The sequence below is a fragment of the Saccopteryx bilineata genome, chromosome 3 (genome assembly GCF_036850765.1).
Source record: "Saccopteryx bilineata isolate mSacBil1 chromosome 3, mSacBil1_pri_phased_curated, whole genome shotgun sequence".
NCBI lineage: Eukaryota > Metazoa > Chordata > Mammalia > Chiroptera > Emballonuridae > Saccopteryx > Saccopteryx bilineata.
In genome coordinates this window covers 291965169-291992249 of record NC_089492.1, presented here as the reverse complement: position 1 = coordinate 291992249, position 27081 = coordinate 291965169, and the positions used below count along the sequence as shown (strand labels likewise).

At 63.1% G+C, this 27081-nt stretch overlaps 1 protein-coding gene across 1 annotated transcript; it reads left to right on the top strand.

Annotated features, from left to right (window-relative positions):
• The first annotated feature begins 742 nt into the window (after positions 1-742).
• Positions 743-27081, top strand: PLCH2 (phospholipase C eta 2). The gene is made up of 22 exons (XM_066270653.1): positions 743-1100; positions 2214-2360; positions 4290-4533; positions 4698-4827; positions 8418-8588; positions 9668-9761; positions 9946-10149; positions 10320-10440; positions 12350-12521; positions 12838-12945; positions 14398-14556; positions 18184-18270; positions 18683-18765; positions 19208-19305; positions 19394-19576; positions 19892-19999; positions 20570-20694; positions 20774-20858; positions 21109-21255; positions 21673-21752; positions 23724-24021; positions 25535-27081. The coding sequence occupies exons 1-22, from the start codon at positions 977-979 to the stop codon at positions 26806-26808; spliced, it is 4242 nt and encodes a 1413-aa protein (XP_066126750.1). The 5' UTR covers positions 743-976; the 3' UTR covers positions 26809-27081.

Here is a 27081-nt window from a genome sequence, read left to right as displayed (position 1 = left end):
GGGAGTGCAGCTGGGGCGCTGGCCCTCGGGGCCTGGGTTGGGCCAGGGAGACAGGGAGCTCCAGACCCAAGCTCAGGGGACCCGCACTCTCCAGCCAGCGCTGAAGTCTCAGCCGCAAGGGGCCCAGTGCACCCCAGGTTAGCCCCCCAGACAGGCTGGGGCCAATGGCCCCGCCCTCCTTGGCTCCAGCCTTCAGTCCACAGGGCCGGGCGCCAGGTGGACAAGGTGCCCCCACTCACCCTCAGGTCCCCCAGAGCTCCCCGCGGGCAGGGCAGAGTTGGGGGGCAGTGGGAGGCTCAGACTAGGGTGGAGAGTGTGTAGCAGCCTTAGGTATCCAGCGTTGGGCGGGTGGTGGGGAGCACTCCCAGCAGGGCCTGGGTCTGCGCCCCAGAGGGCGGTACCATGAGGACTTGTCACCTCAGGCCTTATGGCTGCGTCCTTTGGGTTTCCAGGACAGCCACCTGTCTGTCCTCCGGGTCATCACCTAGCCGGGACATAGGGGCTCATGGTCTGGGATCTCGAATGACATCGCTGCCTGTCCAGTCCCCTCCTGGTTCCCAGCGAGGAGTTCCCTTGGCCTAAATCCTCTGGCCAGCTGGGCTGGATCCTGGCTTGGATTAGCACAGGGGATTGGACAGAGAGTGGGCGGGGCGGGCAGAGGCGTCAGGCTCCTCCTCCCATAGACCGGGTGGCGCCCGCTTCTTTGGGGATCTGTCCATAGTCCTGGTGGGGGGTGGGCTGGCCTGGGCACCATCTAGGACAGCAGGTGACCATCGAGCCAATGCCAGAGGGGCCTGAGGCCAGCCCTGCAGGGGCTGTGAGGGGCTCTGGCGGGGAAGAGGAAGAAGCAGAAGAGAGAAGGGGGCCTTGAGGAACCCCTGTGCCGCCCATCACTGCCTCACTGGCTGCTGAGGTGCTCTGGGGGTGCGCCCCCCCACTCTGGCCTCTGTGAGCCCGACCTGGCCATCCTCTGGGGATGTCCATCCCCTGGCCATCCACCTCCAGCCGGATGAAGCGAACGGTGGCCGGCCTGGCGGAGGCCCTCCTTTGGGTCAGCGGGAGCGTGGCTGTGTCCCCATGGTGGCAGCTTGGTCCACTAGGTAAGGGGGCAGGGACTGCCTGTTCCTCCCTGGCCAGAGCCCCGCCCAGCTCATGGCCCAGCGGAGCCAGGATGGTGTGACAGGCCTGGGCTTGCCCACCCCAGCCCCGGAAAGCTTAATAACCTCTTGTGCCCTTGGGTCTCCCCCTGGGGGTGATGCCTCCAACAGTATCCCCTTCTGCTGACCTCGCTTGGGACCTGTAGGCTAAACCATGGGCAGACATCCGGAAGGTGGAGCTGAGGGTATGCCCCTGGTGGACAGGCTGGTCCGGCGTTCAGGAAGCTCCGAAGCTTTGGCTGAGGGGTCCCTGGCACTTTGGGGCAGCAGTGCCTTCATCCCGGCATGTTGGTGCCGAACATGATGGTCCTTAGAGTGCCACCTCGCTACCTGCAGCCTCCCCAGCCCCCCGGAACCTCTGTCCTGGCCGGCAGTCCTTCCCTGGGAACTGGGAGACACAAGCTGCAGACAACAGGCTGGATGCACGGAGGAGAGGGTCAGGGGTGAGGCAGGTGGGCCCAGGTTGGGGGAGGATTTCGGTTTGGAGTTCCGATCTGTGCAGCCTCTTCCCACAGCTGCATGCTCAGATGGGGCGGTGGCTTCCACATGTGCTATGCTACGTAGATGCAGGTTGGTGGCTTTCCTGAATGTGCCAGGCAGGGGGTGCAGGTGATTGGGAACCAGGCTGTATGTCATGGGGTCGGGGGCAGCCGCCGCCCTGTGCCTGGCACCAAGGCTCCTGGGAGTGGGCTCAGCCACTGTGTTCCGGTGTCCTCTCCTGTGTAGTAGCTTTGGAGCAGGTAATGGTGGTCATTGGGGATGGTCCAGGTGATGAGCAGTGGGATAGGCAGGTGGCCAGTCCTGTCTGGGGCATCAGCTGACCCCTGGGCCCCAGGACCACGGGGGAGGGCAGTAGGGCCAGCACTGGGGCCACAGGTAGCTCTGGGGGTCGAACTCGGCCCCTGTGGGCAAGTGGCAGGTGGACAGGCGTCTCCGCACTACCTTAGCTCGTGGCTGGGGGGGGGGGCAGGGAGGGGAGGCCGCAGTGCTTATGAGCACGGCGTCTGTCTGTCCCCACCCATGGTTCTTCTCGTGCCGGCTGGCGGCGGCATCCAGTGGAGCGATGTATGAGCGCCATGCAGGCGGGGACGCAGATGGTTAAGCTCCGCGGTGGCTCCAAGGGCCTGGCGCGCTTCTACTTCCTGGACGAGCACCGTTCCTGCATCCGCTGGCGGCCCTCGCGCAAGAACGAGAAAGCCAAGAGTGAGTGGGGGACCCCCCCAGAGTGGCCCGGGGAGGGGCAGCTGGACCCCAGGATGTCTCAGCTCGCTCCAGGCCTGGGACCTGGGCTCAGTGGGCCTTACGATTCTGAGGCAACTCCCAGACACAGGATTGGGAGGTTGTCGGGGCCCCATGCCCTCTGTGACACAGGGGAGACCGAGAGTCCCCCGTGCCCAGCCCCGTGCCGGATGTGAGGATGGACTGAGAGGCCAAGGACATTCAGTCTAGCAAGGCAGATACAATCTCCCATGAACAGAGACCCTGGCTGGGCACACCGAGGGTAGGACTTTGGTGCCAAATGTTGGCCCAGGCAGCCCCAGGGCGTGAGCAGCTGGCATGGGGTATGGAGACTATGGGTCTCCTGGAGTGAGGAGGGGTCCTGAGGAGGAGTTTGTGCAGGGGGCAGGGCAGAGTTCATTTCTGAGCAGGGCAGGCGGGAACTGGGCTGCGGGTCCAGGGTCAGGAAGGGAGAAGAGTCCCCATGGGCCAGGAGAGGGACCTGACTGCCCTTCCTCGGCCTTGCCAGTGGGTCCAACGCAGGTGTGCCGGGGCAGGCCTCCCTCAGCTCAGCAGTTGCCTCCACCTTGGGGCCCAGGAGGGAGACATACTGTGGAGCTCCCTGGGAGGACTGGCATTGCCCTCTGGATCTGGAGCCCTCCAGAGTGCTTGCTCTGTTCCAGGCACTGTTCCTGGCCCTGGCATCCTGGAAACTTACTGCCTTCAAGTGTGGGGTGGCCTTCGAGTGTAGGACAGCCTCATGTCCTGCTGAGTGACGAGAAGAACATGGGATGAGAATAGAAGGGAGGGGTGAGTGGGGCTCATGGAGGCCCCTCTGAGGAAGAGGTGACAGGGCAGAGACCTGGGGGCTCGGAGGAGGGGACCGGGATGACTGTTTAGAGAGGGTTCCCGGAAGGGAGGAATGGGGGACCGCTGTTCCCTGCCTGTCAGCGCCCCTTGTCTGGAGGCCCAGAACCACCCTGCCCACCACCCCACATGCACACAGGGAACTGGGGAAGGCAGGTGGGCTCTGCACACCTGGTGGAGTAGGGGGGGAGCTCCCAGGAAGGGAGGGGCAGAGAGTAGAGGAGTGAAGTCACCCCATACTGCACGATGGGGAAGCCCCTCGTATTACTCTGCACAGGATGACCCCCAGAAGGGCCGGGGCTTATGTGGGGACAGCAGGAGGCAGGCAGCGATGGTGCTGAGAGGTGGTGGGTACCCTTGGAGGCTGTGGTGGTGGGGGGCCGGCTGTGCAGAGCCTGGGGCACAGGTGTGTCTGGGAGAAGCCCCCGTCACGAGCGTGGGAACGGACCCTGAAGTCGCCCTCTGAGCTCACACACTGGTGGTAATTCAGCTTTGGAACGGGGGCCCCATGGAGCCTGGGCACTATGCCCAGTAATGAAGTCCTTGATGGACCCTGAGCCGGTTCCTGCAGAGCAGGACCCCATGCACCCCTGGTCCCCCCACCTGCTGCTGCCAGGGCTCATTACAGAGGTGGCCACAGGACCGTGGCGTCCAATCCGCACAGGGGAGGGGACCTGGTGGAGTGTGACCGAGGGGAACGGCTCCTTGGGCTGCCTCACTCAGCAGTGCTGAGGCCAGACGCCGGGCTCACCGAGTGGGGGGAGGCGGCCCCTCTCCCTCCTTAGGGGAGGGTGCCTCTTTCACACTCAAAGGTCAAGTGAGCAGACCTCAGCGTCCGAGCTGAGCAGGAGCAGGCTCGCCTGCCTCCACATATTTGTTCTTTTCCTTCTCTCCTCATTATGGTCCCTTGAAATGTCCCCTCCCCACCAACCCCCAGCCTCAGATGGAAAGGGCCCTCAGCTGTTGCTGGGAGCAGCACTGTGGGCTGGGGCAGAGGATGCCTGCCCTGAGGAAGGCTGTGACCAGTGCCCCCCCCTTGCCCTGCAGTCTCCATCGACTCCATCCAGGAGGTGAGCGAGGGCCAGCAGTCAGAGATCTTCCAGCGCTACCCAGACGGCAGCTTCGACCCCAACTGCTGCTTCAGCATCTATCACGGCAGCCAGCGCCAGTCGCTGGACCTGGTCTCGTCCAGTGGCAATGAGGCACGCACCTGGGTCACGGGCCTGCGCTACCTCATGGCTGGCATCAGCGATGAAGATAGCCTGGCCCGCCGCCAGCGCACCAGGGACCAATATCCGGGCACAGGGCAGACCCCAGGGACCCGGCTGTCTACCTGGGGGGGGGAGGGACACATTTGGGGAGGGGGAGAAAGAGGGGGCCTGGGGCTTGGAACGGGAGGTGGGTGTGCTGAACCCACCGTGCTAGAGTGGTATTGGCCCCTAACTCGGCCCCAAAGTGGCTGAAGCAGACGTTTGACGAGGCCGACAAGAACGGGGACGGCAGCCTGAGCATCGGCGAGGTCCTGCAGCTGCTGCATAAGCTGAACGTGAACCTGCCCCGGCAGAGGGTGAAGCAGATGTTCAAGGTGAAGCGGGATGGGCCCCCGGGGCGGGGGCTTGGAGCTGGCAGAGGTGGCACCCTGAGCAGGGTCCCCACAGGGACTGTGGGCTGCCTGGGAGCAGGCCAGCCCCTCTCGAGCTGTAAGGGGTCCTACTCGTTGCCGTCTGGCCAGCTGTCCGGGACCAGTTGCTGTCTCTTTGCAGCTGAGCTGGGCCTTCCCCCAGGATGGCAGGCTGTGCACCCGGGGCAGGTGTTGGTCAGTGAGGAAAAACCACCCAAAGGAGGCCACACCCTATTTCCCACCCCTCCCCGTAACTCTGCTGCCCTAATCAGGCGCACTTGTTCATGGTGGGGTCCCGGGTGCCCACATGCCACTTCAGGGGCTGCAGGTCCCCAACCGCCTTGATGTGGGACATTATGAAAATTCATCCTTCCGCTGAACAGAGGCCTTTATTGTCTGTAATTAGGACCTCATTGTCTTGCTGCAGCCAGCAAAGAGGGTTCCAGAAGCCTGAACCAGGCAACTGCACTCACGCACACATAGACACACATACATAGTGTACACACAGATGCACTCAGGCACACACACAGATGTGCTCACACAGACACACACAGTATACACACAGATGCACTCACACAGACAGACATACACAGTGTACACACAGATGCACATAGACACACACAGTGTACACACAGACGCACTCACAGTGTACACACAAATGCACTCACAGAGTGTACACACAGACGTGCATACAGACACACACACAGTGTACATACAGTCACACACAGTGTACACACAAATGACTCATACAGACACACACACAGTGTACACAGAGACGTGCACACACAGGCACACACACATGCAGTCTGACCGCTCTGCCAGGCGCAGCCCCTGGCGTTCCGCTGGGGCGCTCAAGATAGACAGGTGGTTGCGCTTGGCTGGAGCCCGGGGCTCTGGCCAACCCTGGGTCTGTGCGTGATGGGGGTGGTGAGCAGGGTGCTGTCAGACTGCTGCTGGCTGAGGACTGGGGGTGGGGGGGCTCACTGGGTCCCTCCTCACGGCCCCAGAAGGGACAGAGCCTGCCTGGGCAGTGAGGAGCTGGTGGATGGCTCAGGCCTGCAGACCAGCCCCCTCCTGTTCTCTGCCTGCCCCGCTGCCAGGAACAGCTCTGGGGTCAGCAGGCCCTCCTACAACAGGGAGGCTGTGTCAGAGATCAGAGACTAGCTGGGGTCCAGGCCGGTCCCGGATACGGGAGGAGAGGACATCACTGTGGAGAGTGGGGTGTGAGAAAGCCCAGGCTCTGGGCAGCCCACCCCCACCTGCCCCTCCTGCAAGGACACTGGGCCTCTCACACGCCCTCCGGCACAAGAGGAGCTCCCCTCTGGCTCACCCTGGGTCTGGCTGTGTGCAGGCTTCAGCCCAGTCGCCCTGAGGAAGCCCAGGAGGGCCTGGGGGTGGGGGAGAGCTTGCAGCCTGGGTCCAGCAGGCAGGTGGGCTCCAGGCTGACTCTGGAGAGAAGTGAGCAGGAATTCTTGTCCTGCAACCACAGACCGCAGACCCTGGACAGCTCAGACCCAAGAGGCCATTGTCCACGGTGGTCGGGCAGTGGAGACAGCCCAGGTTCCCGAGCGGCAGGGCCTCCCTGCCCATCAGTACAGCCGCCTTCCGCCGGCACTTGGAGCTCGGAGAGGGAGACTGACCTCTGGCCGGGCAGGGTTGCTTTGATAAGCTGCACAGCCTGGTTTTGGAGAGATCTCAGTACCATGTTGTCGCCCTGAAATTGCCTGATCAGAAGGCAGGTCTGTGCGGTGTGTGAGCGTAGCTTGAACATAGTGTCATCGACTCTGAGATGACAGGGGTATGTGGGCGAGGTCCAGCATGGCCTTCGGGCCTCACAGCCTAATGAGCACGCTGGGCCAGCTCCCAGACGACGCCTGGCGTGACTCTGCTGCTGGTCCGTTTGTGGGAAGAGGGGCAGAAGCCCGACCACACGGGGAGGTGTTTCTGGGGCTGGGGGGTCAGCTTTGTCCTTTCAGGTGTCACAGAACATTTTTATTCACTGCCAGGGATGGCAGCTGGGTGGCCAGCAGGCAGCTGCCCCGCCCTGGACTCCTGGTTCTGCTGCCCAAGCAGAGCCCAGCAGAGACCAGACCACTCTATGGGCCGGAAACAATGGGCATCCGTGCCCAGCTCCAGCCATGCCCCCTGGGAGGACTGCCAGACCCACTCTGTCCCAAAGTAGTCCTTTGACCTGCAGTGTGTGCCCTGGCGTGGTCTGTTCTGCCAGCTCTCGGGCACAGGGCTGCCCACAAACCCAGTGCTAGGCACCCCAGGGCCTTTGTCCGACGTCTGCTGGGCACCAGCATATGTGGCTCTGGGCTGGGGTCCTCAGACCACACTGGCCCTTTCCCAGACTTGGCATGGGTACCCAGAATGGGCACTCAGGTCCTGGAGCGAGACATGTAGCCCTGCTGGGTGCCCACTTCACATTGTGCCAAACCACATTGCCAGGGGAAGGCAGCAGCTAAGGAGGACAAGTCAGGACCCAGCTTTCCTGAGAGTCCTGCTCTCGTTGGGGGTGGGGCCACGGGGGTGGTTGTGGCCACCTGGCTCATTGGTGTTGCTCCTGATTCAGAGGGGCCCCAAGGAGCTGGCACCCACCCCAGATGATGTGGCCACGTAAGGAAACTCGAGTGGGATGGCCCGTGGGTCTGCTGAGCACTGCTCTCCGTGGTGCTGACCTGCTGTCTCTCCTTGCCTGGAGTCACCTCCGAGCTGGTCGTGTCCGCACCTGGCCCACAACTGCACCCTGCGGGCCAGAGAACCACCTTCAGCGCTCAGTCTTGAGCTGCATCTTCTAAGGTTCTAAACCCTGCTCACCCCCGGGTATTCCCAGCTTCACGGCCCTTCATGTTTCTGGGGGGCTCAGCCCCCAGGCGCTGGGAGCCCTTGTTCTCTGGTCTGTCCCTGTATTTGGGGCCCTTGAGGCAGGGCAGCACCTTGGCCCTTGGCATCCCCAGGGTTGGACACCTCAGAGATGCTCCCTGAGCCAGTGAGTTCATGAAGGGGCATATGGTCTCGCTGGGACCATGGTGACTTTGCTCCTGGGGTACCCGTTGGTGTTGTGTGAGCCACTCTGTCCAAAAGGATGCCTGCCCAAGACCAGGGTCCTCTCATTGCTCCTGTGGAGACTGGAGCCAGGAAACCCCTGCACACCGGGGGTCCTGGTGCCCTTCTGATTGATGGGCAGCCTTTGTAATGACAGGTTCACAGCCCAGGTTGGGCGATGACTTCGGGTAGGAGGAGCTGTTGGCTCCCAGCGAGAGTGTTGGCTCTCAGTGTGGGGTCACTGTGCTGGGTCCAGCTGCAGGTTAACCTTGAAAGGCTTGGACTGGGGGGGGGTCAGGTCTGTGTTAAAGGGTCGCTCAGTGGTCTTGGTGGGAGAGTCAGAGAGGGAGAGTCAGAGTAAAGACGCAGTGTGACATGGCATGGCAGGGAGGAAGGGAGAAGGTGGACTTGTAGGGGTGACTGGGGACTTGGGGTGGGCCTGGAGGACCCCTTGTGGTGTGGCTCAGGGAGGAGCTGCAAGGGGACCCACAGGCCTTGCATTGCAGGAAGCGGACACGGATGACCACCAGGGCACACTGGGCTTTGAGGAGTTCTGTGCCTTCTACAAGATGATGTCCACCCGCCGGGACCTCTACCTGCTCATGCTGACCTACAGCAACCACAAGGACCACCTGGACGCCGCCGACCTCCAGCGCTTCTTGGAGGTGGAGCAGAAGGTGAGGGAACCGGGGAAGGGTGGGGCCCCCGACCACAGACACCAAGCTTCCAGAGGGGAGTCCACACTTGACCATGGCACCATCGTCAGTGTGCGACATCTCGTAGAACTAGAGATCCTTGTCCGGCCTTCCCACCTGTTCCCGCCACATGGGTCTGGCTGGCTTGCACCCCCAGCTCTGGGCCATTACCACCTCCATTTGCCCATTTGTCCAGCAGATGCCCAGATGCCTCCAGGTGCTGGTGGGACATGCCCGTCCTTTTCCCTTGACCCCAGGCAGGCCTGTCCATCCTGAGGGGCTCAGTGTTCCCTGGGCACTGCCCTTCTGACCAGTGTCCCAGTGTCCAGAGCTTCAAGGGTTTGAATCCCCTGTTCCAAGCCTGGGTAGGAGCTGCATGCCCCTTGCTCTGGACTCTAGGCCTCTAAAGTCCGCAGCCATAACTCTGAGCCCTTTTGTCCATGCCCACCCCCCTTACCCACCCCCACATTCCCAGGGACTTCCTGGAAGCCCCGCTGGTGGACCTGCTGCTGGGAACTGGGGACTCCTGGCCTGGGCTGTGCCCCTGGGCCCTGGGAGCTAACACAGCCTCGGACATGAGGGGCCATCTTGGGCTTGGCTGTGGTGGGCAGTGTCCCGGCAGCAGGAGAGGGCCAGGCGACGAGGAGGCTCCTCCCAGGTGGCATGTGGGCTGGGCTCTGCTGCACGTTCTGGCACATGCACCCTTCTGCCCTGTTGAGTCCTCCCCAGTCCGCAGCTCTCAGGACCCCTGCACAGCAGTGGGGGGCGGCCCAGCCTCTGCTGGGAGGATCTCAGCTAGAGCTGACACTTCCAAAGTCATGTGGCCCCCCTGTAGCCTTTTGGCCACAGTCCCAAATCATGTGGCATTGGAGGTGACCGGTGAGTCCCCAGGCAGGGGGGAGCACACGACAGGGGCCAGAGCCTCACCCCCGCTGCGGTCAGCCTTGACATGGCCATCAGGGGCTGAAGGCAGGGGCCACAGTGGTGGAGGATGGGGAGGTGCCCAGGGCTGGCCCAGGTCGGTCACAGCAGGCCTGGACTCATACCCCTCCTCTGGCCAGATGACAGGTGTGACACTGGAAAGCTGTCAGGACATCATCGAGCAGTTTGAGCCCTGCCCAGACAACAAGAGCAAGGGGGTGCTGGGCATTGATGGTGAGTGGGCAGCCACCTCCCTCCCACTGTCCTAGGCAGCCGATGGGCTGGGGGTGGGGGGAATGGGGGCATTGAGGGGCAGCCTGAGCAGGTCGCTTCTTGCTTTGCATGGCGCGGGGTGGCAGCGGTCCTGAGGTGGCCCAGCACGCCGGGGTGACCCCTCCCCATGCTGCCTCCCCTATAGGCTTCACCAACTACACACGGAGCCCCGCGGGCGACATCTTCAACCCCGAGCACCACAGGGTGAACCAGGACATGACGCAGCCTCTTAGCCATTACTTCATCACCTCGTCCCATAACACCTACCTCGTGGGCGACCAGCTCATGTCCCAGTCGCGGGTGGACATGTACGCCTGGGTGCTGCAGGCCGGCTGCCGCTGCGTGGAGGGTCAGTGCAGGGCCGCGGCTGTCGCGACCTCTGTGGGGGGCGGTGCTCTGGGTCTCTGGGTGGACAGGGAGTCTGCCCTCTGCCCAGGCAGGGGCTGGGGCAGGCCTCTCCTGGGTTAGTCACTGAGCAAGAGGACCCCCCTGGAGCTGGCCCAACCTGCCTGCCCACAGTGGACTGCTGGGACGGACCTGATGGCGAGCCCATTGTGCACCACGGCTACACTCTGACCTCCAAGATTCTTTTCAAAGATGTCATTGAAACCATCAACAAATACGCCTTCATCAAGAACGAGTGAGTGGCGGAGACTGGGGTGGGGGGCAGTGCTGGCCCAGGTGGCGGGTCTTTGAGGCTCCTCTGGCTCCTGCCTGCCCCACATCCTTTTGGGGGGCAGGGGTTAGTGTGGCCTGGGGGCTGGCTTCAGGGTCTCTGGCTGAGGATGGGGCCAGGGAGGGGGTGGGGAGCTCCCCAGAGAGGGGTGGGGGCAGGCGCAGGTGCGGACAGTGTGCCGGGTGGGGTTGTGAGGCCGCGTGTGTCTCTGTGTCCACGTGGCGGCCACCCCCACAGCAGCCGTGGCCCCTGGCGCTAATCACCCCAGGAAGCTACCCTGTGTGTCCAGACTCAATTTGCTGTCACTCAGTTGTGGCAACAGACACTGTTGACAAAATCCAATTTTGTTTCTGAAAATAGACGACGCCTCCCCGTGCCATTCTAGTTACACCTTCAAGTCTCGGCTGAGGGAGGCTGGCGGGCGAGGAGAGAGCTAAATAATGGGGGGGGGGGAGCCGGATTGACGGAGGAGACAGACGTCTGGCGGCCCCTCCAGGAGGAGCTAGCTGGCTCTGTCTGGGGCGGCAGGGAGGTGGTGGGAGTGAGGGGTCAGTCAGTGGGTCGGTGGGCCACTGCAGGCAGCCTGGCCCCTGGGCTTGCAGGTGCAGGAGGCATCGGGGGCAGTGGCTGGGACACACAGGTCTCCTGTAGCTGCCCAGGAGGCAGGTGCCGGCCCGCAGTCTCAGAACAGGGCTGTACCTCACAGGCCAGCGTAGACTTTGCAGACACAGGTCTCTCCCCAGGGCCCCGGGCTTCAGGCTGCATTCCCTTGCTCAAGAAATGGGGCGATGAGGACCTGGTCCCCAAAACCCACTTGCCATCTCAACATTACAGGACTCTCCCCTCTCTTGCCCCAGTTCACGTCCTCCAGGTCCGAGTGACCTACATTTCCTGAAAGGATCATATTGCCTTTTTTGGCAAAACTCCCAAGTACAATGTGTACATAGTTAAAAAAAAAAAAAAAAAAAAGCCTGATCAGGTGGTGGCGCAGTGGATAGAGCATCAGACTGGGATGCGGAGGACCCAGGTTCAAAAGAAACCCCGAGGTCGCCAGATTGAGCGTGGGCTTACCAGCTTAAGCGTGAGATCATAGACATGACCCCATGGTCACTGACTTGAGCCCAAAGTCACTGGCTTGAGCAAGAGGTCACTCAGTCTGCTGTAGCCCCTGGGTCAAGGAACATATGAGAAAGCAATCAATGAACAACTAAGGTGCCACAACAAAGAATTGATGCTTCTCATCTCTCTCCCTTCCTGTCTGTCTGTCCCTTTCTGCCTCTCTCTCTGACTTTCTCTCTGCCCCTGTCAGAAAAAAAAAAAAAGTCAAACAGCCAAAGAACTCATAATGAAATGCCTCATGCCACACCACGTGGGTGACACTGTTGCCCCAGATGGCAGGGGCCAGGCTTGTGTCTCCTTCTTTGTGGGGCCACTGTTGGGAGCTCAGGGCCATCCACAGGGCCCTGTCCCCAGTGTCCAGGTCAAGGCGGTTCTCTGTCTCACAGTCTGTCCATCGCTGCGTGTTGTGCCCCAGTTTCATCCGCATAGGTGATAAGCCATGACGTGTGACTTGCTCGAACACTTCCCTTTATTTTCCCCGAGTTCCCAGTCGCCTTTTTTTTTCTCCTGGGTGTGGGAGGGGTGAGGGGTGAAGGGCGTACCTTCTTTCCCCGGAGGTCTCCCAGCCCTTCTCCCACCTACTGAGTTGCTCATCAAAGGTGGTCCCACTCCTGGAGGGGCCGGCAGTCCCCTCTGTCCTGGACTCCTGGTGGAGACCCTTCCTCATCTCAGTGGTGCAGGTCATGGGGGTCCTACGCGGGTTGGGCTTAGCCCTCGCCTGGTCTCACCTGCACCTCCCACATGGGCTCCACAGGTACCCAGTGATCCTCTCCATCGAGAACCACTGTAGTGTCATCCAGCAGAAGAAGATGGCTCAATATCTGACCGACATCCTCGGGGACAAGCTGGACTTGACATCAGTGCGCAGCGAGGATGCCACCATGCTGCCCTCACCACAGATGCTCAAGGGCAAGATCCTGGTAAAGGTGAGCCCTTGCTGGGCCCTCCCGGCATCCTGCTGGGCTCCAAGGCTGGGGCTCTGTGCCATCTGTGGCAGAGCAAGGGGGTCAGGGTCATCAGTGCTGCCCCTGGCCTGGCGCAATCTCTCCCTGGTGACCGTGCACTCTGGGGACCACCCTGTGCACCCCTAGCCTGTTTCCCTCCCATGCTGCTGCCTGGCCGGGCCACCCCGGCTTCACAGCCCAATACCCCCCGAGCAAGCTTGAGAAGACCCTCCCCCTGCACTTCTGGCCCCCCAGCACTTCCTGCGAGGGCCCCTCCCATGGTCTCCTCCTCCTCCAGGGCAAGAAGCTACCCGCCAATATCAGCGAGGACGCGGAGGAGGGCGAGGTGTCTGATGAGGACAGCGCCGACGAGATTGATGAGGACTACAAGCTCCTCAACGGGGATGTGAGTGGGGACGGGGTGGGGGCAGGAAAGAGGGTTTCGGGCAGATGCCCAGGGTGGTGTGCTCGCCACCAGGCTGCTGGGCACAGGAGCAGCCTGAGGCCACTGGGGGCCCCTCCACACAGGACACGCACCCTCTGGTGCAGCTGGCCGCACACTCACTGCTGGCCTTTGGTTCCCGTTTCTGAGCCAACTCTTAGGACGCCTTTCGCTCAGCTTGCCCAGTACTCTGGCTGCCCTCAGGAAGCAGGGACAGCACCATGGGGAGGGGTCCTCCCTGGGTCCACACCACGCCCACCCATATCTGCACTGGCCTGGGCTCTGACTCAATACCCCATCCTGTCCCCTCTCCCCTCGGGTGCCCAGTGGTCCTGCCTGCCATCCCCCAGCACTGCACCAGCCCTGCCTCTGGGCAGTGCCAACCCTGACGCTGAGATTTGAGCAGGAAGGACCAGCCTGGCTGTGCTGGGCGTCCAGGCGGTCACCTCTGCAGAGCACTGTCCTCTCTGCATTGCAGCTTTGCTGTCCCAGGCTTGGCCACGCTGGGGCGGCAGCCACTGTAATTAGCACCTTCCCTCCTCCCAGTCCTGCTCCATCCTGCTGGGGGGGGGGGGCCTGCTACTTCCAGCCATGGAAGTTATTATTTCTCCCCAAGGGGCTGATGTGGGAAGATAACTCTACAGGAGCTTCCCACCCTTGCTGGCTTCTAGTTTGTAGAAAGCCCTGAGGCAGCAGAATCCTTGCTTAGGGTGTGCCTGCACTTGGCCCCAAGTCATAGGTAAACCCAGTTCTGTGAGGTCAACCTGGGCCCACAATACCCAGATGCCCAAGGCCCAGGCCCTGCCCTGGAGGGGTCCAAGTTCATCCAGAGCTGCCCTGGACAGAAAGGGTGCCTGGAGGCTACACTGACCAGCCCCTATCAGGGACGGCTAGGCAGTCTGTCCCCCTCCAACCCCTCCCATGTCGTTCGGGTGTCTGATGGGACCCCAGATCTAGAACTGCTGAGCAAGTAACTGTGAGCACTGACCTCCTCCCCAAGGCCCCGTGGGTGGGTCCCCCCGGGCAGCATCCTGCTGAAGGGGCCCCGTGGGGTGGGTCCCCCCGGGCAGCATCCTGCTGAAGGGGCCCCGTGGGGTGGGTCCCCCCGAGCAGCATCCTGCAGCTGAAGGAGGTGGAGTTGGCGAGAGATGGGCCTGCAGCCCTGGGGTACACCACGTGTTTGCTGCTCACCCCGGAGTGGGCAGGGCGAGTGTGAGGACCAGCTGTGTAGCTGGTACCGGGTGTGAGAAGTGGCGTGGCGGGGGGGGGGGGGGGGGGGGGGGGGGGGGAGTCCCTGGCTCCATCTATGGCAGGATTGGCCCAGCTCCCAGCAGGTCCCTGTGGCCCTGCCCGAGACCCTGGGGTTCGTGGTCACTGCTGCCCGCAGGCCCAGGGACTGATGCCAGGCTGTTGCAGGCCTCCACTAATCGGAAGCGTGTAGAAAACATTGCCAAGAGGAAACTGGATTCCCTAATCAAGGAGTCCAAGATTCGGGACTGTGAGGACCCCAGTGACTTCACCGTGTCCACACTGCTCCCGTCGGGAAGACCCGGGCATAAGGCAGAGAGCAGAAAGGTGAGCGCCTGCACATGAGGTCAGCGCGCAGCTAAGGGCCTGGAGCATCTGGCCTGTGCACACCTGTGCACGTGCACACACATAGACCCACGTGTGCAGACACTCACATGTACCTGTGTACACCTGCACACATGTGCATACCTGCACACACCTGTACAGACCTGTATGTGTGAGCCAGTGCCCACTGAACTGTGCACATATCTGTGCAATTGCACACTTGCCTACACAATATACCTGCACAAAACTGCAAATATGCATACCTGTGCACACATGCATATACCTGCACACACATGCACACACATTTGCACACACAGCTGCATGGAACCTTCAGCCTTCACTGGGTCACAGGAGATAGCCGAGCGGCAGTTTGCCCTGTTTGTGTGGCAACCATGGTCTCCTCTGAGGGCTAGAGGCAGGCCCTCCACTGACATGTCTCCTGATAGAGGGGCTCGCAGGATCTCAGGGCCAAGCCAATCCTGGGGATCTCCCAGAGCCCCCACAGCCTCATGGGAATGTGCAGCTGAGCTCTAGGAAGTGCCCCCGTCCCAAGGCTGTCACAGCAGGAGGGAAGTGTGTGTGGGGTGGGCGGGGTCCCTCCAGGGTGGGGAGCAGTAAACCTTGAAGGACATGCCTATCAGTCAAGTGGCCCAAGCAGCAGCGGTTCCTCGGGGCTATGGAGGGCAGGGTGGCGGGCCAGTGGGGTCCAGTTAGCCCTGCAGACCCTGGTGAGCAGGTGGAGTGGGTGGTCTGGGGACAGCGCCTCCCTGTTTCTGAAGAGCCCTGCCCACTCCGTCACAGACCCTGCGCCAGGCAAGCCCAGGGCGGAGGTGGGAGGCCCCTCCCTGGCGGGCTGAGGAGGGGACCCCCGAGAGTATATTCAGGTGCAGGTGTGTGTCTCACCCTGGGGTGGAGGGAACGGCAGCTGGCGCCACCACAGACTTGAGGCTCCATCTGTGCAGGTAGCTCCCGCAGGCCCCTCGCTGACAAGTGGTTGTTTATTTTCAGTCTAGAGATGTCTAGGTGGAGAAAACACATGGCACCTGAGGCTCCAGTGGGTGGGTGGGCAGGCAGGCGGGAAGGCAGGCGGGTAGCGTGCCCAGCCAGGTGGAGTCGATGTGAAGTCCCTGTGCCTTCTCAGCCTGGCAACACCTGGGCTGCACCTGAGGGCCCATGGAAGGGCAGCCTGGCCCTGGGGCCTTGTGTCTGAGCAGCCTTCCACATGGGGTGGCGGCAGGCACTCCGGGAAGGCATCTTGGAGGAGGGGGAAGAGGAGACACTGGGGTTGACCCACCAGGTGTGAGGACTTGGGGGGCAGCGGGAATTCCACCCCCATCAGCAGCAGCACCTGCTCTCTCCTGCAGGGACAGGGATGACCGGCAGAGCCACAGAGCAGTCTTAGGGGGACCCCGGCAGTGGCCGGGGGAGCATCTGGGCCAGTGGGGGCATGGACACGCCTTAGTGCGCCCGTCTGTCTTGTCTTCTGAGGGCCCGCAGCTGTGGGGTCCCATTCCATGGGTTCCTGTGAGGGAGGGCAAGTGTGTGGGGCGCAGCAGGAGTGTCTGTCTGGAGGGGAAGAAGCAGTGGGCCAGGAAGGAGACCCCCCCACCCTATGTCCCATGTGTTGGTCACTCTCCTGCGGTCCTGGCGCCCCCAAGGCTAGCCCTGGCCCTCTGCAGGAGACCCAGCCCCATCCGAGGGGTGGACACTCCTCCTCCAGCCATTCAGGCTGCCTCTCTGTTCTGAGTTCTCCATGAATACTGGCTGCATGCTGGGGTTGGTGTGGCTGATGTGGGTCCTCCACTGCTCACGGCCCTGGTGCCCGCAGTCCCCCGGAAGGGGTCAGGGCTTGGACTGGTGCTGTGTTCCGTGCCAGAGTTGGAGGTGCACAGGGGTTTTGGGGAGACAGCCGATTCCAGCTGCAGCCACTTTTCCGGGACGCTGGGCCCATACGCTCCTCTCCTTGCTGGGGCCCCGACTCCTGGGCACTGTGGGAAGGTGTCAATAATCCTGTGGGCAGGCACCAAGCATCCTTTAAAGAGCCTTGAGAGTGCTGGTCTCAACGGGCTCCAAACACCCCAAACACGTCCCCAGCGCTTCTGCTGTGGGAGGACCATCAGTGCAGAAGGAAACTGGCTTCCCTGCTGGGCCAGGGGGTGGAGACATCTCAGGGGCAGTTTGGGGTTCTGCTGGTCCTGGGCGCCTCCATTATTGCGGGTCAGCGCCTCTCCACACGGCATGCCACCGCTGACCCAAAGGCTCAGGTGGGCACAGCCAGGCCCCGCAAGTGCTCCGGGAGGGCAGACCTGACCCTGCACGCGGGCAGTCTGGAGGGGGGCAGGGGCAGGGATGGGTGAGCTGCTCTCGGAGCCTGAGTGGGCAGGGGTAGGGGAGCCTCTGGAGCCCGGGGCTGGCGGACGGTAGCTTCCAGACACAGGTTGCACTCCCTTTTCTAACGTGTGAGCCATGGTGGGCGGTGTCCGGGCAGATGAGACTGTGGCTGTCAGATGCCCCGGAGCATGCAGTCCCTTTCCCTCTGCCCTTGGAGCCGATGCTGACCTTCCTGCGCTTCCCCACTGGGTACAATGGACCTCACATCCCCTGCAGCTAGAGCTCCAAGCCACCTCTGCTGGGAGACCAGAACCCACATTAGGGGGACCCCACTCATGAGGGGCTTGGTGTGCCAGGCAGGGAGGGGTGCTTGTGTGCAGGGGCACCCAAGGGGTGTATGTACAGAGAGCACATAGGTGTGCATTTGGATGTGTGTGGCTATGCCTGTGTGGGTATATGCAGGGGCGTGCACGTGTCTGTCTCTGGCTGAAGCCCCTCTAACACGGACCCTCGGCTGCAGGTGCACGGCGACCTGTGAGCCTGACAGCCAGCCCCCACCCTGGATGGGGATGGGTCCTGGGATGAGGCCCCACACATCTTGAGCAGAGCTGGGAGGTTTTGGCAGCGTCCAGAGGGGCCTGAAGGGTAGTGGTGGGGTCGCCGCGGTGGGCTCAGGGATGCTGGCACAGCTCCCAGCAGCTCCCCAGCCTGTGAACAAGCTTCAGGGTGGATGGGAAGGTTGTGCCTGGACAGGGGACATGGCAGGGACAGGGACCTGGATGTGCACATTCTGTAAACGGTGAGGCGCAGTCCTGTGGGGCCAGGGAGTCACCATGGCCTTAGGGTGAACAGGAAGCAGCCTGCAGCTGTCGGGGGCAGGGCCCGTTACCTGTCTAATTAGGTAATATGTTGGCACGGCACCTGAGAGCCGTGGGGCTCCCGCAGGGCTGCACAGCAGGCTGGGCTGAGGGCTGTCTCAGACACACAGACAGCGCTGATGATGCCATCATTGTCTGCGGAGAGAAACTCAGAACCAAGAACCTAATGCGTTTAACACAGCACCCCGACAGCTACTGCTGTGGGCATTTCCACAAGGGTTCTGCTCTGCTCTGGGGATGATGCCCCCCCACAGGGCCTGGGGCAGCAGCCAGCCCACCTGGTTACCCCTCCTTCCCTCCTGTCCCATCAGTTTCCCCTCTTCCAGGAAGGCCATCTGGTTTGCCTGGAGAAGCTGCCTGCCCCACCTGCCTGGTTTGTTTGATGTTGGGCTCATCCTGTCCCCTCTGTCCCTCCTCCCAGGCTGAGGAGGACACGGAGTCTGGGGAGGACGTTGGAGCCAGCAGACAGAACAGCCGGCTTCTCGTGAGCAGCTTCTCCAAGCGCAAGGTCCGGGGGACCCCTGGGCTAGGGTCCTCCCTGCATCCATGTGTCCCAGCTGTCCCTGTGCTGGCCAGAGGGGCATCTCCTCAAGCTCCCAGGGCCCCTGGCCCACCTCCTGGAATCCCCCTTTGAATTCCTGGCTGCGCAGCTGCAGGTGCTGGGGCCTGGAGCCCTGGTCGGGGTTAGATGGAGCAGGGGCTCAATGGCCGCCCCCTGACCCAAACTGGCCAATGCTCTGAGCTCAGGTCACCTGGGACCCCATCTGAGAAGGGAACTGCTGAGGACGGGGTTAGGAGCAGCCGCGTAGTGTGGGCAGGGGGACCCCAGGATGACCTCCTGCACCCTCTTGGCCTCTGCAGATGGCCTGACTGGGCCTGGGGCTCTGAAGTCCTGACGTTACCCTCCTTCTTTCACATAGAAAAAAAGCAGCAGGCTAAAGAAGGCGGCCAGCGTGGAAGAGGCAGACGAGGACCTGGACTCGCAGGGCAGCCAGAGCCGAGGGTCAGGGCCTGCCCCACCCCAGGGCCTCGAATAGACAGCTGCAGGGGACCTGAGGAGGCTGTTGTTTTGGCCGCAGCTGCAGCCACAGTCAGACCACTGACGGACAGCTCAGGGGTGGGGTGGAGTGGGGCGTGGCCCCTGGGGACAGGGGCATGCTGGCCATGGCGGGTCCCTGAGCTCATTCCTGGAGGGCAGTCCAAGTCAGCGAGTCTTCTCCGGTGGCTCAGGACCTGACCCTCCCGGCAGCGTTGCCTGTCCGCGTCCACGGCGCGTCCGAGCACCTGGCACGCCACCCGAAAGGTCGCTTGACGGACGTTCTACGTAAACCAATACACTTGGTTGAGCCTGGAGCCCGCCTCTTGGGCCCCAGGCATCCAGGCTGGCCTCAGGCTGGAGGAGCACCAACCCCAGCGTCCTGACCCCCTCCTCGTGCTCCCCACAGGACCACCCGGCAGAAGAAGACCATGCAGCTGTCGCGGGCCCTGTCAGACCTGGTGAAGTACACGAAGTCCGTGGGCACCCACGACGTGGACTCAGAGGGTGAGGGGTGCCCGGAGGGCTCTGGGGCGCCGAGGAGGGCTTGCCGTGACCCTGAGCACCCGCTGATGCCGGCTGCCTGCATCCACAGTGGTGTCCAGCTGGCAGGTGTCGTCCTTCAGCGAGGCAAAGGCCCAGCAGATCCTGCAGCAGAAGCCGGTGCAATACCTGCGCTTCAACCAGCACCAGCTGTCCCGCATCTATCCATCCTCCTACCGCGTGGATTCCAGCAACTACAACCCGCAGCCCTTCTGGAACGCCGGCTGCCAGATGGGTGGGTGCTGAGGGAGGGCCGTGGAGGCCAGGAGGGGATGCGGCCTGCGCCGCTCCCCACCTGTGTTTGCTTCTCTTCGGACTTGCCTGGTGTCCTGCCTGCTTCACCAGCCTGGCCTGGGGTGGGGTCCTTAGGCCCTGGGTGCCCTGAGGGCTGATGGGGGGGTGTTTTCTGCGGGGATGCTGGGCTCTGGTTGTGTACAACTGTGATCTCAGGCCCCTGTTCATGTTGGCGTTCACAGCCTCTGGGCATTGGCACAGGGTTGGCGGGAGGACAGGCTGGCGCTGACGGGCCCCCTGGTGTCCTTGTCCGCAGTGGCTTTGAACTACCAGTCGGAGGGGCGGATGCTGCAGCTGAACCGGGCCAAGTTCAGTGCCAATGGCAACTGTGGCTATGTGCTCAAGCCCCAGTGCATGTGCCAGGGTGAGACCTCGGGGACCCTGGGGACCCAAGGGCAGGGGCAGGGGCAGAGGTGGTGAGTTAGAAAGCCCCACCCACCTCAGCGAGGCCTGGGAGGGGCCTTTGTAGGAGGAGCCTCCTTCCCCCTCCCAGGACACTGCAGTTTTCTCCCACGTTCTGGAAAGACCCAATTTCTCCCCCCGCCCGTGATCCTGAACTCCTCCCACACCCTCCCGGCTTCTGTGCATCTGCCTCTTCGAGGTGTCAGCCTGCACAAGCTCCAGCTGCCCTGTCACGGGGAGCCCCCAACCCCCACCTGGCCACAGTCCCCCACCCGCCGTGCTCCTAGCCCCCCCCCACGCTGAGCCCTCTTTGTTCACTGCTGCAAGGGGATGAGCTGTGCCCACGCCGCCGCAGGGCGGCACAGAGGTGACCAGCCTGCAGGTCCAAGTGCCTACACTGGGATGCTGCCTCCCCTTCCTTCTGGGCTGGGGCTCCCTTCCAGTAAGCGGGGGAGGGCTGAGTGCACTGTGCAGCCCATGCTGGTGGGGGGCTTTCCCTGCTGATTCAGCCTCGTGTCCCCCACCCCCTCAGGTGTCTTCAACCCTAACTCTGAAGACCCCCTGCCCGGGCAGCTCAAGAAGCAGCTGGTACTTCGGATCATCAGCGGACAGCAGCTCCCCAAGCCCCGGGACTCAATGCTGGGGGACCGAGGGGAGGTAGGAGGGCCACCGGGGTGCAGATGGCGAGGCAGCAGAGTGCTTGCCAGACCCTGGTGTCACCCTGTCCTCTGTGCAGATTATCGACCCCTTTGTGGAGGTGGAGGTCATCGGACTCCCGGTGGACTGCAGCAAGGAGCAGACCCGTGTGGTGGACGACAATGGTGAGGGCCTGCCCGCAGGCACCCACATGCCAGCCTTTGCCCAGGGCCACTTCCACGCTGGCTGTACCAGTCTGAGAATGGAAGGGGGCCAAGGACACCTCCTGTGATTCAAGTAACTGTCCAGGCTGTCCCCTCAGCTGGAACCCCAGGGATGCCCCAACCCTCAGCCACCAGGAGGAGGATGTGGGCCCAGGTGGCTTCTGTTCTGGAGCTGGAGCAAGAGGTGACACCACTTCCTGGTGACCTCCAGGATTCAACCCTATGTGGGAGGAGACCCTGGTATTCATGGTACACATGCCTGAAATTGCACTGGTGCGCTTCCTCGTCTGGGACCATGACCCCATTGGCCGCGACTTCATCGGCCAGAGGACACTGGCCTTCAGCAGCATGATGCCAGGTGGGCAGGGGACCACCCTATGTCCCCATGGAGACCAGCATCTGCAGAAGCCAGCATTTCCCACAGACCGGTGTCCCCACAATGACCAGTGTCCCTGCGCATCAGCTGAGGGATCCAGGGCAGGATGGGGCTTGGCTTCCTCCCGGGGATTGGCGTCTGCCATGAGTGGCCCTGGGGACACAGAGGGAGCTGAGGAGGAGGTTGAAGGGCCACAGGTACTCTGTGGGCAGGGTAGGGTGGGGACTTCCAGCCGGGAGGCCCCCAGCCCCGAGGAAGAGGTCCCTGCAGGCCTGACCATTACTGGAAGGCTTCCTGGACAAGGCAGAGTCCCCAGGACTGGGCTCAGCGGTTGTATTCAGAGCCCTGGGGCCTTGGAGTAGAGTTGGGAGGGGAGTGAGCTGACTGCGACCATTTCAGGCTATCGGCACGTGTACCTGGAGGGCATGGAAGAAGCCTCCATCTTTGTCCATGTGGCCATCAGTGACGTCAGTGGTAAGGTGAGTGCCACTTGCAGGGCCACCTGCACCACCCCAGCAGTGACCCCAGGGCTATGAGGTCCAGCGGTTACTTTGCTGGGCTGGGCCTCTTCCTGCACCTGAGTGACGGGTGGTGGGGGCGCCTGAGCTCCGTGTCCTGGGTGGCTGCGGGCACCAGGAGAGATGGACATCCTGACCCTCCTGAGCACCCTGGACACCCTCCCACGTGTCTCCTGAGCCTTCCCTACTTCTCAGAGTTCCGGCCATTCCTCCTCGGAAGGCGTCTGCCTGGTTTTGCCCCGTGACCCCACTCCGTGCCCCCCCCACATTCACCTCTGCCCCAGGGCGGGTCTCGCTGCGTTTCCCCCACCCGCAGAACCCAGGGCACGTGCGGGGTTCCTCGGGGCTCAGCAGTAACTGTCTTTCTCCCGGCCGATGCGCACTCCTCCGGCCTCCCAGCTCTCTGCCGTCTGTCGTCCGTCCGTCCGTCTGTCTGTCGTGTGTCTGCGGTCTCCATGGGCTCTGCACCCCGCTGTCCGAGCCTCACCACCTCGAATCTGTCTCTTTGGTCTTGCAGTGGGCTCTCTTGTCCCAAGTCTACCTTTAGAAGCACAGCCCTTGTAGGACCTCGCAGGTACCCCAGAGCATGCTCAGGTCGGCCCGTTAGCATCCGCGACTCCTGGTAGCATTGTGGAGACTGTCCGCTGATGGGACCATGGATCATGATGTGGTTCTGGAGGTTCTGGGTCCCTCAGGCCTTCCTCAGCCACAGAGCAGCATTTACGAAGCAGGTCCAGGACTTCCGGGTGCCTGCCCCGTCCCATGTCTGGTCTCTAGCTGCAAGCTCTTCCAGCACCCCGCATCCTTACTCCCTTCTCCTCTCTGTGACCCTGTCCATGCCCTCGATGCCCAGTGCCTAGTGGGGAGATCCCAGGGGCCAGGAGCTCCGAGCTTAAATCCTGGACCTTCTTCTAAATGACTTTCCAGCTGACTTGGACCAAATCGCTTTGCATTTGCGGTCTTGAATCTGGAAGCTGATTCAAGTGCTGGTCACCTCAGCACCTCTGCCCAGAAGTGGCCCCCCACCCCATGTCATGAGGGAGCAGTGGGTGTTGTTGGGGGTCTCTGCATGTGAGGACACTTCTGGCCTCTGCACACTTGAGATGCAGTTGCTGGCCTCTCTGGCACTTGCCAGCTGGTCCCGGAAACCCATAGTTGTCCTGTGTGGGCAGGGAGGCTGCCAGGAGAGGCCTTGCAGGGACCACCTAGGCCCGGATGTCCAGGAAGGCCCTGGGTCATTAGCAGTTCAGGGAGCACCAATCTGGCGTGAGCCCTTTTTTGGGGGCCACGTGCGCAGAGAGCAGGGTGAGGCTGGGAAAGGCAGCCTGGCAGGAGTACTGGAAGGCTTCTGGAAGAGGCAGCACGTCCAGGGGAGTGGGCTGGGCAGGGGCATGGAGAACAGACCGCTGGCCTGCACCTGGCTGAGCTTGCTTCCTCGGCCTGCAGCGCCGGGGCGGGGTGGTGCCTGCTTCCATCTGGTTCTTCGTGTTCTCTCCATACTAGCGCCACCCTATGGGCACCACTTACCAGAGTTGGGGGCCACCGGCCTGTGACAGGTGTGCAGTGTGGTGGCACAGGGTCCAGGATCCTAGGCCTCTTGTTGGGAGAACCCTGGGGTCCCGTCTGCCCCGAGACCTGCAGACCCTGGCAGCACCTACTGGCTCCGCCCCGTGCAGACAGGGTACAATCCTGGTCGGCGCTGAGGCCATAGCAGCCTCTGTCCTTGTTGGAGGTGCCCGGAGACCCTTCTCCCTACACATAGCCCTGAGTGGCCCAATCCCAGCATGCCCACTGGTGCCCTCAACTAGCTAACACCTCAGGCTGCAGTGGGCTCAGCTAGGCCACTGCCTGCCAGAGTGCAGCCGGGCTGGGCAGGGCAGCCCCTGGCCCCCAGTGTCCAGCCACCTGCTATGTGGGTTCTTTCTTTTGCAGGTCAAACAGGCTCTGGGCCTAAAAGGCCTTTTCCTCCGAGGCCCAAAGCCCGGCTCCCTGGACAGTCATGCTGCTGGGCGGCCCCAGCCCCGGCCCTCTGTTAGTCAGAGGCTCCTGAGGCGCACGGCCAGTGCCCCAGCCAAGAGCCAGAAGCCGGGTCACAAGGCCTTCCCGGAGCTGGTCCTGGGAACGCAGGACATGGGCTCCGAGGGGGAAGCCCTGGATGTGGCGCCCCCTAGCCCTGGCCTGGCTCCAGAGGCCCTGGCCAGGGAGGAGCCCGAAGGCCGCAGCCCGGGAGGTAAGGTGCCTGCGGAGAGGAGCCCTGGGCAGGGGCGGCCACCGCATCCCCTGGAGGGCCTGGGGCCTGCCGGGATGGCCGTCTCCTGCATGAAGTGCGTGGTGGGCTCCTGCACCTGCGAGGAGGCCGAGGGCCTGCAAAGGGGGCGGCCACCCAGCCCGGGGCCTGGGGGCGAGCACGTGGCCATCACCCAGCAGCCCCATGCCTGGGCGGACTCGCTAGGGGCCCCCCAGATGGCCCCAGGCAGGAGCAGCAGAGGGGCCCCTGGAGGTCCGGGCGGTGGCCCCTCTGTGTCCTGCTCCAGCAGCCCGGGCAGCCCTGAGGCGGCCCCCCGCTGTCCTGAGGGTGCCCGCAGGCAGGCTGGGGCCCTGCAGAGGGAGATGAATGCCTTGTTCGTTCAAAAGCTGGAGGAAATTAGGAGTAAATCCCCAATGTTCTCCACGGGTAAGACCAGGAGCTCCTCAGGCTTCCCCTGTGGCGTCCCCAGCCCCTCCCTCCGCATGGCCTGGCCAGGTGTCCCCCTGTGCTTCTATGTTCAGAGCCACCGCCTGTGTGCTTGGCACCTGCATTTTCCTTTGCTCTGCTCCGTTGGCTTGCCCTGCCGACCCCCAGGCCCTAGCTCCCGCCTGACTGAGACTGACCCCCTGGGCCTCTTTTCCTCAGAGGCCCCGCTCCGTTACCCAAGGGGCCAGGGAAGGGAGAGCAGGACTGGCTGCAGCCGCCCTCAGCTGAGAGTGCCCCACACCAGTGGGGACTGAAGCCAGGCTGTGCTCCCTGAGGCCTGCATCCTGGAATGAGGCTGCCAGAAACCAGCCCCAGTGCCCCTGTCCAGCCCTCCCTCCCCAGCCTGGCCTGGTGTTCCTGACCGCCTTCCTGGGACCCAGGGGTTAGCGTCCAACTCCATCCTGGCCTCTCTGCGGGGCCAGGCCATGGGTGTCCCAGCCCCTTACCCCGCACCTCTGTCCTCTGGGAAGCTGGCCCAGATGCCCCCAGACCCATGGATGGTGCTCAGAGCCTTGAAGTTGTGGCTGAGTTTGTAACGTGCCAAGTAGATCAGATGGCACGTCCCTCATCCTGGGATTCCCTCCTGGCCGGAGCAGCCTGATCTAGGAGCCCCGTCCGTGCTGGTGACAAAGCACTTTGTCATGGGAAGGCGGACCCCAGACCGGGAGAGGGTGGAAGCTGAGCCATCTTGCTCTCCTCCCTGCACCCCACCTTTGTTGTCCATCTGTCCACCCGCCAGTCCCACCCCCGTGCTGACTACCCTGTTCTCCTTTCTGTCCCCATGCTGCCTCCGTAGTTAGGAACTGAGAGCACCCAAGTGCCAGGTAACGGGGCCCGGCCTCCCCTCTGTGTGCCCTGTGCTGCCCCAGCCCAGGAGGACCTAGTAGCAGCAGAGCCAGAGGGCAGGGTGAAGGGCTGCTGTGTCCCATGGAGAGGCCTGGCCACTGGGGGCTCCTGTGGGCACGGGGCTGTGGACAGACCCTGACACACTCTGCTTCCTCCCCCACAGACACCCGCCCCTTCTCTGTGCAGAGGTCGGTCTCCTCCCTGTGCAGCCTGGAGACCATCGCCGAGGAGCCGGCCCTGGGCCCTGGCCCCCCACCTCTGCCGGCCGCCCTGCTTAGCCTCTCCTGTGGAGGGCCCCGGTGCTCTGCAGGGCCCAGAGCCAAAGCTGAGAGTCCCCCAGAAGCGGCTCTGGGAGCCTCTGTGCCCCACCGGCTCGGGACCAGGAGCCACAGGGACAGAGAACGGGTCCCTGACAGCAAACAGCAGGCGTGCAATGGTGGGGGCCCTGGTGGGCCACGTGAGGGGGGCCCCAGCAGCCAGATGGACAGCAGGGGCCAACCCCGGACCCTAGGCCGCCTTCCCTTGGTCAGAAGGGCCAAAGGTGAGGGGCAGGTTACCTCGGAGGCCCTGGGTGGACGACAGGTGCTGGCCGGGCCCTCACCGGCCGTACACTCAGATGCCACGGGTGGAGACCGACTATGGCAGCGGCTAGAGCAGGCCAGTCACCACGACAGCGTGTCCTCGTCCTCCAGCCTGTCGTCCAGTGACACAGTCATCGACCTCTCGCTGCCAGTCCTGGGCCTGGGTCGAGAGAGCCTCTCGGTGGCCACGGCCGGACGCCTGCCTCTGCGGCCCTGCTCGCTCTCGGCCGCTCACTTGGACTTCCTCTCTGCGGCCAAGAGCAAATCCAACCCCAACCTGCGGGCTACTGGCCAGGTCCCGGCAGGCCCCGATGAGCTCCGGCCCCGGCCTCTGGCCCCTCGGCCGCCCTGGGGCTGCCTCCCCATAGCAGACCTCAGGGACTGCCCTGTGTCTGCCAAGTCCAAGAGCCTGGGGGACCTGACCGCTGATGACTTCACCCCCGCTGTTGAGGGCCTGGGCAGAAGCCTGGGCCACAGCCTGGGCTCAGCTGGAAAGGAGCCCACAGGGCGGGGGGCACGGCGGGACGCCCTGACCGAGCAGCTGCGCTGGCTCACAGGGTACCAGCAGGCGGGAGACATCATGTCGCCCACCAGCCTGGGCCCGGCAAGGGAGGGGGCTGCAGGGACAGCAGGGGGCCCGGGCTTCCTGCGGAGCTCCTCTCGCAGCCAGAGCCGGGTGCGTGCCATTGCCAGCCGGGCTCGCCAGGCCCAGGAGCGGCAGCAGAGGCTGCAGGGCCAGCGGGGACTCCCTGAGGAAGAGCGGGGCACCCCCGAGGGCACTTGCTCCGTGGGCCAGGAGGACTTCCAGGACACACCAACCCCCAAGAGCAACGCCAGCCTCCTGCTGAGACTCTGACCCAGCCCCCAAGGCGGGCTCCAGCCGCCCTCCCAGTGCCCAGCGGCCAGGCAGGGTCCAGTGTTTGCTCAGGACATGGAGCGTGCTGGTCCCCAAAGTTGTGTGCCCCCGGTGCCCCTGCTCTCTGCCCCCTGCCCCTCCTCCCACAGAAGGAGGGAGCCCACACGTGGGCAGGTTTTTCACAATGTTCTAAGATATATACATAGAGAGATATTTACATTTTTAGAGATGAAGCTTCTACAACATTAAAATGGTGCCGAGTCTTTTCCCACA

Coding starts and splice junctions, on each gene's coding strand:
- PLCH2 (XM_066270653.1), top strand. CDS start 977: ATGTCCATCCCCTGGCCATCCACCTCCAGCCGGATGAAGCGAACGGTG. Junction 10,441..12,349: donor TACGCCTTCATCAAGAACGA/GTGAGTGGCGGA, acceptor TGGGCTCCACAG/GTACCCAGTGATCCTCTCCA. Junction 20,695..20,773: donor TGCTGGGGGACCGAGGGGAG/GTAGGAGGGCCA, acceptor TCCTCTGTGCAG/ATTATCGACCCCTTTGTGGA.